Source organism: Triticum dicoccoides, chromosome 5B, assembly GCF_002162155.2.
Source record: "Triticum dicoccoides isolate Atlit2015 ecotype Zavitan chromosome 5B, WEW_v2.0, whole genome shotgun sequence".
Classification (NCBI taxonomy): Eukaryota; Viridiplantae; Streptophyta; class Magnoliopsida; order Poales; family Poaceae; genus Triticum; species Triticum dicoccoides.
Window position 1 is genome coordinate 473,335,923 of NC_041389.1, and position 13,147 is coordinate 473,349,069.

Sequence of the window (13,147 nt, forward strand, 5' to 3'; positions counted from 1 at the left end):
TAAATGGATCACTGGAGCTTGCACACTTTGTTAGCACCCTTTGGATCGACAAAACCTTCTGGTTGCATCATATACAACTCTTCTTCCAGAAATCCATTCAAAAATGCAGTTTTGACATCCATCTGCTCATAAACATAAAATGCGGCAATTGCTAACATGATTCGGACAGACTTAAGAATCGCTACGGGTGAGAAAGTCTCATCGTAGTCAACTCCTTGAACTTGTCGAAAACCTTTTCGCAACAAGTCGAGCTTTGTAAACAGTAACATTACCATTTGCGTCGGTCTTCTTCTTAAAGATCCATTTATTTTCTATGTCTTACCGATCATCGGGCAAGTCCACCAAAGTCCACACTTTGTCCTCATACATGGATCCCATCTCGGATTTCATGGCCTCAAGCCATTTCGCGGAATCTAGGCTCATCATTGCTTCCCCATAGTTCGTAGGTTCATCATGGTCTAGTAACATGACTTCCAGAACAGGATTATCGTACCACTCTCGTGCAGATCTTACTCTAGAAGACCTACGAGGTTCGGTAGTAACTTGATCTGAAGCTTTATGATCATCATCATTAGCTTCCTCACCAATCGGTGTAGGAATCACGGGAACTGATTTCTGTGATGAACTACTTTCCAACAAGGGAGAAGGTACAACTACCTCATCAAGTTCTACTTTCCTCCCACTCACTTCTTTCGAGAGAAACTCCTTCTCTAGAAAGGATCCATTCTTAGCAACAAAGATTTTGCCTTCAGATCTGTGATAGAAGGTGTACCCAACAATTTCCTTTGGGTATCCTTTGAAGACGCACTTCTCCGATTTGGGTTCGAACTTATCAGGTTGAAGCTTTTTCACATAAGCATCGTAGCCCCAAACTTTAAGAAATGACAACTTTGGTTTCTTGCCAAACCACAGTCCATAAGGCGCCGTATTAATGGATTTTGATGGTACCCTATTTAAAGTGAATGCAGCCGTCTCTAAACCATAACCCCAAAACGATAGCGGTAAATCAGTAAGAGACAGCATAGATCGCACCATATCTAATAAAGTACAATTACGACATTCGGATACACCATTTTGCTGTGGTGTTCCAGGTGGCGTTAATTGTGAAACTATCCCATGTTGATTCAAATGAAGACCAAACTTGTAACTCAAATATTCTCCTCCACGACCAGATCGTAGAAATTTTATTTTCTTATTATGACAATTTTCCACTTCACTCTGAAAATTCTTTGAACTTTTCATATGTTTCAGACTTATGCTTCATTAAGTAGATATAACCATATCTGCTCAAATCATCTGTGAAGGTAAGAAAATAATGATACCCACCACGAGCCTCAATACTCATTGGACTGCATACATCGGTATGTATTATTTCCAACAAGTCAGTAACTCATTCCATTGTTCCGGAGAACGGAGTTTTAGTCATCTTGCCCATAAGGCACAGTTTGCAAGCACCAAGTGATTCATAATCAAGTGATTCCAAAAGTCCATTAACATGGAGTTTCTTCATGCGCTTTACACTGCTATGACCCAAATGGCAGTGCCACAAATAAGTTGCACTATCATTATTAACCTTGTATCTTTTGGCTTCAATACTATGAATATGTGTATCATCACTATCGAGATTCAACAAAAATAGACCACTCAACAAGGGTGCATGACTATAAAAGATATTACTCATATAAATAGAACAACCATTATTCTCTGATTTAAGTGAATAACTGTCTCGCATTAAACAAGATCCAGATATAATGTCCATGCTCAATGCTGGCACCAAATAACAATTATTCAGGTCTAAAACTAATCCCGATGGTAGATGTAGAGGTAGCGTGCCGACGGTGATCACATCGATCTTGGAACCATTTCCTATGCGCATCATCACCCCGTCCTTAGCCAATCTTCGCTTAATCTGTAGCCCCTGTTTCGAGTTGCAAATATGAGCAACAGAACCAGTATCAAATACCCAGGTGCTACTGCTAGCATTAGTTAAGTACACATCAATAACATGTATATCAAATATACCTTTCACTTTGCCATCCTTCTTATCCACCAAATACTTGGGGCAGTTCCGCTTCCAGTGACCAGTCCCTTTGCGGTAGAAGCACTCAGTTTCAGGCTTAGGTCCAGACTTGGGTTTCTTCTCTTGAGCAGCAACCTTTTTGCCGTTCTTCTTGAAGTTCCCCTTCTTCCCTTTGCCCTTTTTCTTGAAACTAGTGGTCTTGTTGACCATCAACAGTTGATGCTCCTTTTTGATTTCTACCTCCGTAGCCTTTAGCATTGCGAAGAGCTCGGGAATAGTCTTGTTCATCCCTTGCATACTATATTTCATCACGAAGCTTTTGTAGCTTGGTGGCAGTGATTGAAGAACTCTGTCAATGACACTATCATCAGGAAGATTAACTCCCAGTTGAGTCAAGTGGTTGTGGTACCCAGACATTCTGAGTATGTGTTCACTGATAGAACTATTCTCCTCCATTTTACAGCTATAGAACTTATTAGAGACTTCATATCTCTCAATCCGGCCATTTGCTTGAAATATTAACTTCAACTCCTGGAATATCTCATATGCTCCATGGCTTTCAAAACATCGTTGAAGTCTTGGTTCTAAATTGTAAAGCATGGCACACTAAACTATCGAGTAGTCATCAGCTTTGCTCTACCAGGCGTTCTTAACATCATCAGTAGCATCTGCAGCGGGCCTGGCACCCAACGGTGCTTCCAGGACATAATTCTTCTATGCAACAATGAGGATAATCCTCAAGTTACGGACCCAATCCATGTAGTTGCTGCCATCATCTTTCAACTTAGATTTCTCTAGGAACACATTAAAATTCAAAGGAACGGTAGCACATGCCATTGATCTACAACAACATAGACATGCAAAATACTATCAGGTACTAAGTTCATGTTAAATTAAAGTTCAATTGATCATATTACTTAAGAACTCCCACTTAGATAGACATCCCTCTAATCATCTAAGTGATCACGTGATTCAAATCAACTAAACCATGTCCGATCATCACGTGAGATGGAGTAGTTTTCAATGGTGAACATCACTATGTTGATCATATCTACTATATGATTCACGCTCGACCTTTCGGTCTCAGTGTTCTGAGGCCATATCTGCATATGCTAGGCTCATCAAGTTTAACCCGAGTATTCTGCGTGTGCAAAACTGGCTTACACCCGTTGTATGTGAACATAGAGCTTATCACACCCGATCATCATGTGGTGTCTCGGCACAACAAACTGTAGCAACGGTGCATACTCAGGGAGAACACTTATACCTTGAAATTTAGTAAGGGATCATCTTATAATGCTACCGCCGTACTAAGCAAAATAAGATGCATAAAGGATAAACATCACATGCAATCAAAATATGTGACATGATATGGCCATCATCATCTTGTGCTCATGATCTCCATCACCGAAGCATTGTCATGATCTCCATCGTCACCGGCGCGGCACATTGATCTCCATCGTAGCATCGTTGTCGTCTCGCCAACTATTGTTACTACGACTATCGCTACCGCTTAGTGATAAAGTAAAACAATTACATGGCGATTGCATTGCATACAATAAAGCAACAACCATATGGATCCTGCCAGTTGCCGATAACTTTGTTACAAAACATGATCATCTCATACAACAATTTATATATCATCACGTCTTGACCATATCACATCACAACATGCCCTGCAAAAACAAGTTAGACGTCCTCTACTTTGTTGTTGCAAGTTTTACGTGGCTGCTATGGGCTTCTAGCAAGAACCGTTCTTACCTACGCATCAAAACCACAACGATTTTTCGTCAAGTGTGCTGTTTTAACCTTCAACAAGGACTGGGCGTAGCCACACTCGATTCAACTAAAGTTGGAGAAACAGACACTCACTAGCCACCTGTGTCTGAAGCACGTCGGTAGAACCAGTCTTGCGTAAGCGTACGCATAATGTTAGTCTGAGCCGCGTCATCCAACAATACCGAATCAAAGTATGACATGCTGGTAAGCAGTATGACTATTATCGCCCACAACTCTTTGTGTTCTACTCGTGCATATAACATCTACACATAGACCTGGCTCAGATGCCACTGTTGGGGAACGCAGTAATTTCAAAAAAATTCCTACGATCACGCAAGATCTATCTAGGTGATGCATAGCAACGCGAGGGGAGAGTGTCGTCTATGTACCCTCGTAGACCGAAAGTGGAAGCGTTATGACAACGCAGTTGATGTAGTCGTACGTTTTCACGATCCGACCGATCCTAGTACTGAAAGTACGGCACCTCCGCGATCTGCACACGTTCAGCTCGGTGACGTCCCATGAACTCTACATCCAGCTGAGGTCGAGGGAGAGTTTCGTCAGCATGATGGCATGGTGACGGTGATGATGAAGTTACCGCCGCAGGGCTTCGCCTCAGCACTACGATGATATGACCGAGGTGGAAATCTGTGGAGGGGGGCACCGCACATGGCTAAAAGATCAACTTGATCAACTTGTGTGTCTATGGGGTGCCCCCCTCCCCCGTATATAAAGGGGAGAGGGGAGGCCGGACGGCCCTCCTTGGCGCGCCCCAAGAGGGGAATCCTACTAGGACTCCAAGTCCTAGTAGGTTTCCACCTAAATGGAGAGAGGGGGAAGGAAGGAGAGGGAGAGGGGGAGGAAAGGGGGGAGCCGGCCCCCTTCCTTGTCCTATTCGGACTCAAGGAAGAGGGGGCGTGCGGCCTGCCCTGGCCGCCCCTCTCTCTCTCTCCACTAAGGCCCATAGAGGCCCATTAGTTCCCCCGGGGGTTCCGATAACCCTCCGGCACTCCGATTTTATCCGAAACACTTCCGGTGTCCGAATATAGCCGTCCAATATATCAATCTTTATGTCTCGACCATTTCGAGACTCCTCGTCATGTCTGTGATCACATCCGGGACTCCAAACAACCGTCGGTACATCATATCACATAAACTCATAATACTAATCGTCATCGATCGTTAAGCGTGCGGACACTACGGGTTTGAGAACTATGTAGACATGACCGAGACACGTCTACGGTCAATAACCAATAGCGGAACCTGGATGCTCATATTGGTTCCAACATATTCTATGAAGATCTTTATCAGTCAAACCGCATAACAACATATATTGTTCCCTTTGTCATCGGTATGTTACTTGCCCGAGATTCGATCGTCGGTATGTTTATCTGAGCGTTTTTCTTTTCTTGTCTTGCTTTTGTTGCATATAGAAGCTAGGTTTCTAATCCCGCTCTCTCTCTTCATAGAAAAGATCAATTTGGGGATAAATCAACTATTAAGTCCGAAGTTAAGTTAGCTTATATTGTGGTTTAGGGAGTTGTCGGTAGGGAAAGATCATTCCTTTTTTGGTTTTTGGTTCAATCTGCGTGGTTCATATATGTACCCATGTTATAATGAAAAAATTGCTATAACATTGGTAACCACTCAAATACATAGTACACATACATAGTAATCCTAAAAGAAAAACATAGTAAACATACATTGGATCCGAGACAAAACTTTTTGGATGAGAAACTACTATTTTCTGTTGGTTAAAGTTGTTTGAGACAAAACTATTTGGGTTTGTGCATGTATAATTGTGCATTCTCATGCTTGACTCCTTTTGTTTTCATGTATCTGTCTACTTATTACTCCCTCCGTTCCTAAATATCTGTCTTTTTAGAGATTTTAAATGGACAACCACATACGGATGTATATAGACATATTTTAGAGTGTAAATTCATTCATTTTGCTCCGTATGTAGTCACTTATTGAAATCTCTACAAAGACAAATATTTAGGAACGGAGGGAGGAGTATAACGAATTATTATGTGTTGGGAAAAGTATATTTTTGGTCCCTCAATTCTATGGCAAGTATAGAATTGATCCCTCAACTCCAATACCAACAAAGTTTAGTCCCCCAACTTTTAAAACCGGATAAATTTAGTCTTTGAATCGGTCGAACCCTGTTTAGCTGCATGGTCAAAGCGGTATTGTGCAAGCACCGGAGGAAGCGTTGCACCGAGGACCAACAATGCAGCCAGGGACGCCCCACGTGTGAGGCATGCCCTGTACTTCTGCAGCGTAGGCACGGGCGCGCTCCATCCTGTGATGGAGACGACCGCGATTTGTGGTATGACGACGGCGGCGACGCTCTAGCATGATGTAACAGATGCGAGTTGTGGCACGACAATGGCGACCAAGGGTGCACCGGTGCACCAATGGCAGCAGCGAGTGCTGCGCGGGGATAGGCAGTTCGGCGGCGGAGAAGCGTCGGCCCCGCAGAGAACCGAGGTGCAGAGGGCGCTGCATGGCGATGGTTTGCTCGGCAAGAGACGCACGATCCAGCGACCCCAGTCCCCAGCGACAGTTCGGAGCTACCGCGGATGCGACGAGGTGTGTGAGGCTCGCGGCAGCGAGATTTGTAGACCATGTGTTGCTCGCGGCTGTGCGCCTCAAGACCAACAACCTGTCCGCCATCGACCATCAGTGACGACTGACGAGGAAGAATCCGGCGAAGACAAGCGCCTCCGCAACGTCTACAACCGGCGGCCATCATCGACATGTCGAGAGGGCGAACCACGGGACCCGGCGGCTGACATCGACGACCATCCAACGCGTGTAGCTCCGGCTGGTGGTGCCGTCAGCGTGTTCCTAGCTGGTGTTGCGTAGGGGGACGACGAAGTGGTGCCGTTGGCGGGAGTGCAGGCGCGCACACGAGTTGTTCGATCAAATGCTCACTAAAGAGAGATGAGAGGAAGAAGAGATATGATGAGTAGGAGAGAGAAATTGTGCCACGTCAGCGAAGACCGGTCAAAACCACGTTGTGTCACCAGCAATACCGGGTCGGCTGAGACAAGGACTAAACATATCCGGTTTAAAGAGTTGAGGGACTAAGTTTTGCCGGTTTTGAAGTTGAAGGACCGAATCTAAACTTTCGAAAGAATTGAGGGACAAAAAATATACTTTTCCCTTATGTGTTTGCAGATGGACCGGCAGGTTCAACGATTGAAAGAAACGACTCACCCTGCGAACAGAGCGGTAGTTCTCAAGGTGGCGAAATACAATATCCCGGGCCACACCTTCCAGAGGTACGCCATGAAACTCTGATTATGGGCTAATTGGTTGACCTGTACTTGGCAAATACTACTCCCTTCGTTTTCAAAGGAATGCATCTACATGGTGGTTTTATGGTCTGGAATCTAGATTCAGTTCTTGTTGTTTATGCATACTACTAGTTGACTGTATTATTTTTCCTACTCTAGTTTATATTCGGCTCTTAAACCAGTAAATGATCTTGACCTACAGCAGTTCGAGCAAAAATCCTTCTGGTATAAGGGCAGCTCCTCATTTCCTGCAAATTCCTTCCGCAATAACGCGGCTCTCTCCATCCTTCTTTGTTTTGCACTTTTATTAACTGTGTTTTGCACTAACAACAGCGATTTATGGTAAGACTGTTCCCAGTTAACATGATCACATAAGAGTGTGAGTGAGCTTAGGACAATGCAAAGTATACGACTTCATACTAGTAGAAGTCTAGAACTGAGAAGTAGTCAATTTGGAGGAAAAAGTATGGGATAATTTGCTAGTGCTGGTAGTGCTAGAATTGCTATGGCTAGTGCACTGCATCCTTTAATCTTTGTGTTCGTGGCTGGTGCTCTGTATAAGTAGTGATTTAATGGGAAAGTTGTGTCTGTTTGGCCATGTACCATTATAGAGTTAGGCTATGCCATAAGCGTTTTGCAGTTAAAACTTGGGTGCAGCCGATAGTAAGATTGTCTTCGCAAATTAACCACTAATAAGATATAGGCCAGTAACCACCCTTTACCAGCAGTCAGCACAATTGCACAAATCTCCCTATGCACCGTTTTGCAGTCATGTGCAAGCACCTGGGTTAAAATGTTACTCCACATGGTTCTCTTGTACTCCCTCCATCCTGAATTACTTGTCGCAGAAATGGATAGAAATGGATGTATCTAGAACTAAAAATACGTCTAGATATATCTATTCCCCCGACACGGGACGGAGGGAGTATTTCATTTGTGTATTTGAAATAATCATCATGTGGCCATGTTCAGGTTTTCTCACATGCTTGTGCATGCAGGACATCTGGTGTCGTATACATTCACTAATGAAAGATGGTGCTAGAGCTGCTTGCGTGTCACGTCCCTTTCTACGTTCATGGAGAGGCCGTCCAAACCTTACATTCAGTTTGAAAGCACTGGACATGAATAAGACTATGTGTGGAGATGTTGAACTAGCAAGAAACTTCACCAGCAAAGTTGACCACATTTTGAATAACCGCTCATGCACTGGTGTGAAGATACTCGAGATTGTTTTGCATTCGTATGATTTCAAGCTCTATAATGTTGATAGCTGGCTTCAGACTGCTGTTACACCTGGGATTGAAGAGCTCACTGTTCAGCTCTCTGCAGAGTCCGGAATAAACTACCTATCCTACAAGTTCCCGTGGTCACTTTTAGCTTATGGCAGTGGAAACTCGATTCGGAATCTAAACCTTTCCTGGTGTTTTTGTCTCCCACTGTTGGACTTGGCTTGAAAAGCATGACGAGACTTGATCTGTGCTACGTCCGTATCACAGATGAGCAGCTGGGGTGCCTTCTCCACAATTGTTCCGCTCTCTTGCAGATGCAGCTCAGCCATTGCAGTCCGTTAACTTTCCTAAAGATACCATTCCATCTGCAACAGCTCAGACACCTGGAGGTGCTTGAGTGCACAAGTCTGAAGGTGATAGAGAGAGAAGCTCCAAACCTCTCCAGTTTTCATTTCAGTCGTTACTGCCTAATACAAATATCACTTGGAGTGGCATTGGAATTGAAGAAGCTCACCATGTCATGCCCTGGTGCTGTCTGTTACGCTCGTGCTGATCTTCCGTCCAGCTTGCCAAATATTGAAGCTCTTTCCCTAAGTTCAGTGAATGAGGTATACACTAAATTCGGAAAATATCCTGTGGAGCTTAGGCTTAGGTGCATCCCCTTATCTAGCCATCCATCTCTGCATCGCGATTCATGCAAGAACTTTTTTTTTTGTTTCTTTCAAATAAAACAACATATGAACTTAAAACTTTTGCAAGATAGCAAAACATTCTTACTACAAATGAGAGAAGAAACTTTCAGATTTTTCCGTCCATCATAAGTATTAAAAATAACTTTTTTTTAATAAAGAAAATCTCATTTTGTATATTAATATCCGTCAAAAAAATCTATAAGTTTTTTCTCTCATTGTAGTAAGAATGTTTTGCTATCTTGCAAAGTTTGAAGTTCATATGTTGTTTTATTTGGAAGCAACAAAAGGAGAAATTTTTACGCAGTAAGTTAATTATCTAGCACGGATCTCAAAGCTATATTGGAGGGTATGGATAGAGGGTGTCCATGAGCCTAGGCTCTAAAAATCTGCCCCCCACTAAATTCTTAGGTACGCTTAGATGGGTGATATATGATATGCGAACTACGACTAATCTGAGATATCTTTGTGCAGGAGGTCAACACACCAATGCTGCCTAGCAAATTCTTACACCTCAAATATTTGAATATTGATCTTGCTGCAATGACATTTTCTCTGGCCTATGATTATTGTTCTCTGATATCCTTTCTTGACGCTTCTCCTTCTTTGGAGACATTCATCTTGAATGTAAGTCACTGTTCATCATGCAAACATGTTTAATAAAAAAATGCTGGAACCATTAGCCCAAGTATATCTTGGCTTGTCATTATCTTCAGGTGTTACAGGTAAACATGGAGCATGAGTCAGTCACGGGAGATACTTCAAATTTGAGGCAGATGCCAGGATACCATCATGAAAACCTTAAGACAGTGGAGATCATTGGTTTCTCCTCCGCGAAGAGCTTAGTTGAGCTGACATGCCATATAATTGAGAATACGGCGTCACTTGAGTGCCTTACATTGGACACCACACAAGGACACAATCATTGGGGCAGGTGTTCATCCAACAAATCTGGCATGTGTTCCCCGATGCGCCTGTTTATGCCGGGGGCTCATAAAGGGCTTTTGGCTATTAAGACATATGTCGAGCCAAAAATTCCATCCGGAATCAAGCTAACTGTTGTGGAGCCTTGCAACCGATGCCATGATCTTGAACTTGCTGGACGTTGGTGATAACCGGCTACATACTTTGTGTAGTGTTAATATCACCTTCATGTAATTGACTTTGGTCAACCATGTTGAAGTATAATGTCCGGCCCTCTTCCTCAGAGCCATCTCATATTTTCTACATAGTATTAGAGCGAAGTCTCACGACGCCAATCCTAGGACCTTCCACCACTTCCGCACCGCGCCGCTCCCGGGGAGATTAATCTCCTCTCCCCGGGGGCGCGGCACCCGATCGATCAAAGGTCGATTACATTAGAATAAATCAAATTTCTCAGTTTCCAGAATCCCGTTAGTTTAATTTCTTGTAGCCACAAATAAATCTGACGACCCTCGAATCCACCGTGAGGAGAAAAATCAAGCACGACGTTCGTCTGGCAGCGGAGATCAAGACGAGCAGCCAACAAGGGCGTTACGCACGACGCATCGTCTCGATCTCTCGGCGCGAAGCTCCATCGACATCCTCAAGACGCCGCACGCAGGAGCTGCATCGACCTCCCATGAGCTTGCATCTCCGACAACTACGCGTACCGCCCGATCATGGGAGGGCGAAACTCCCGGGGCTTCCATCGTGTATGCGATCTCTCAGCGCGGCTCCACCCGGCGCATGCAACGCTACTCCAAGCGGCAGGGAGGGGCACACAAATCTGCCTCTCCAGGCAGATCGATCTGATCGGACATGCATAGCTCCCGGCCACGACTCCGGCGCCTCTCGTGGAACAGGGAGCCAACTCCAGCGCGTCTCGCGGGCGCAGCAGCACACACGCGTGCACCACCGGCGGTATGCATGGAATCCAGGCTCCATCTGGGCTCACGGACGAGTACGTGAGCAAGACCACAAGAGGTTCCACCTGAAGGTATGCATACATGTATGTTCAGCAGATCTATGTACCCGTCGATACGCTCCAACGACACAGCGACCCACGCAATGCTCGAGCCGTCCACGAGCCTCTACACGGAGCAGTACGTCTACACTGCGCCGACATGACATCTACATCAAAGCCGAACGACCACGCCACCGATCTGCATCAACACCGACGTCCATCCATGCATCACGTGCCTATCCAGGGGCCATCGACATCCGCTCCAGCATGCGATCACGGGAGGGCGAACTCACACCGAGCGTTGCACGCTTCTGCATGGCCTACTTCGCCGGACGAACGGCTTCGGCATCGTCTTCAGCGAGCCAACATCGACGCTTCTGCATCCCACACCAACATCGACGCCTCTACACCGAGCGGCCAAATGCACCAAGCGATCTGCACCGACATACTGCCATGACATGGAACTGTACGAGTACGACTACGGTCAGGCTACGAGCTAAACTACTTCGTCAAGCCCATCCACACGACCCGACATCGACCACACGCAGGCGGTGTTGAACTTCTCAAACAACAAGGTATCTACATCATCGTCGCCTCGAGGACGCCTCCTAGCGACGTTCTGCTACACGCCTGTTGCTACATCACCAACATATCATCGCCAAGGTCTTCATCAACGTGGTCTTCATCGTCATCATCATCAAAACACTGCCGCCGCCACGTCCACAAGATGGACACCTAGCATCCTCTGACAGACTTTTCTACAAGCCGCGACCTCGACGACGGCAATGACCGCGTCGCGACGACGGCATCGACCGCGTCATCTACGGCGGCATGACTGCACGGACATGGCGTCACCATAGTGACGACCTCTATATGGCCACACGGTCCTGGCGAAACCAATGTGTGCTCGATGAGTTTCCTCCGGTCCTGGCGAAATCGATGGACTCATCGCCGACGGCACCCTCTGACCCCGCAAGGTGCATCGTCCATGACCGTAGCTCTGTCATCTACAACATAGCGCATTTTTTTGCGCCTCCGGCTTTGTGCGGCTTCATCATCCACGACGACTACACCATCGACCACGACTACCTCGACCGCGGCTACACCATCATGATCGGCTACCTCGACATCTACATCAAGGGCAACATCTACAACAACTAATCGGCAACAACTCCAATCAACAGTGTCCGCGTCGTCACCAGCGTTCACGCCACTCCCGCTGTGACTGTGGGAGGGAAGAGAGAGGAGAGACAAGGAAGGCACCAGAAAGGGACGCGGTCACCGCCCTAGGTGCCGACCCATCAGAGATGCAGGTGATGATGGTGAAGCGGAGAAGACGAAGCGAGCATGATACATCAAATCCAGTCGCAGTCGTCTGTTTCACTCCCGCTACGACTGAGGGGGGATGTTAGAATATAGTTTGGGTTTAAAGATAGAGATAAGGAGTTGATCGAATAGGTTTAAACCATGTATTACTTATCTTGTACTCCAAGCCTCTACCCCCTCGTGTATTCTATATATACCCCATATGAGGGACACATCAATACAACAGAAACAACGAATATTGTAGGTTCTATATTTTCTACAAACCAGGCTCACGCCTGTTTTGAATGAATAAGGTAGAAAGTGATCTACCTTTTTATTCAAAAAAAAAACTTGTTGGACTTGCTGTTGTTAAGTCAGGGCCATACCTAGGAACTTAGGGGCCCTGTGCGAAGCTTAAACTTAGGCCCTAAATATAAAAAGAATTTTACTATTATAGAATGGAAAACATTTTTTTGTGAAGTGTATTGATTTTTTTTTAAGAATGTGTGTGTCTAAAAAAACAGTTCTTGCTTCCTTATATATGAAATCTTCACTTATTGGTTCATAGTAAGAAGTCTTGTTCAAGCCATATTTTCAACTCATCTTCTAATTAGTTGTGGCAGCAAGGAGCCTAGCTAGCAGCTTAGCCATCCGTATTTTAAGACAAACTATCCATATTGCTATGGTTTGTCATCTCTTGTGAATTAATAACCTTTGTGCTAGTTCTCTTAATTTCTTGTGTCTCATTGTGTTGGAAATGCACTCACAGAGAGGGGCCACATCAACGTCTTAGAGCAAGTACAATAACATCACGTAGGCGGGTTGTAAGACGTTAAACATTATATTTCTGCTAAGGTGTAGGAGAGAGAAGATAAGCGGCTACAGATTAA

At 45.1% G+C, this 13,147-nt stretch overlaps 1 protein-coding gene across 1 annotated transcript; it reads left to right on the top strand.

Annotated features, from left to right (window-relative positions):
* Nucleotides 1-8,139: 8,139 nt before the first annotated feature.
* LOC119309777 lies at nucleotides 8,140-10,137 on the top strand. The gene is made up of 5 exons (XM_037585699.1): nucleotides 8,140-8,213; nucleotides 8,309-8,420; nucleotides 8,711-8,944; nucleotides 9,500-9,652; nucleotides 9,742-10,137. The coding sequence occupies exons 1-5, from the start codon at nucleotides 8,140-8,142 to the stop codon at nucleotides 10,135-10,137; spliced, it is 969 nt and encodes a 322-aa protein (XP_037441596.1).
* The last annotated feature ends 3,010 nt before the right edge of the window (nucleotides 10,138-13,147 follow it).

Excerpts from the sequence above, each read along its gene's own strand:
- LOC119309777 (XM_037585699.1), top strand. The coding sequence starts at position 8,140 with ATGGTGCTAGAGCTGCTTGCGTGTCACGTCCCTTTCTACGTTCATGGA. Across the intron at positions 8,214-8,308 it reads GTCCAAACCTTACATTCAGT|ATGCACTGGTGTGAAGATAC; the intron begins TTGAAAGCACTG and ends GAATAACCGCTC. Across the intron at positions 8,421-8,710 it reads CTGGGATTGAAGAGCTCACT|CTCAGACACCTGGAGGTGCT; the intron begins GTTCAGCTCTCT and ends CATCTGCAACAG.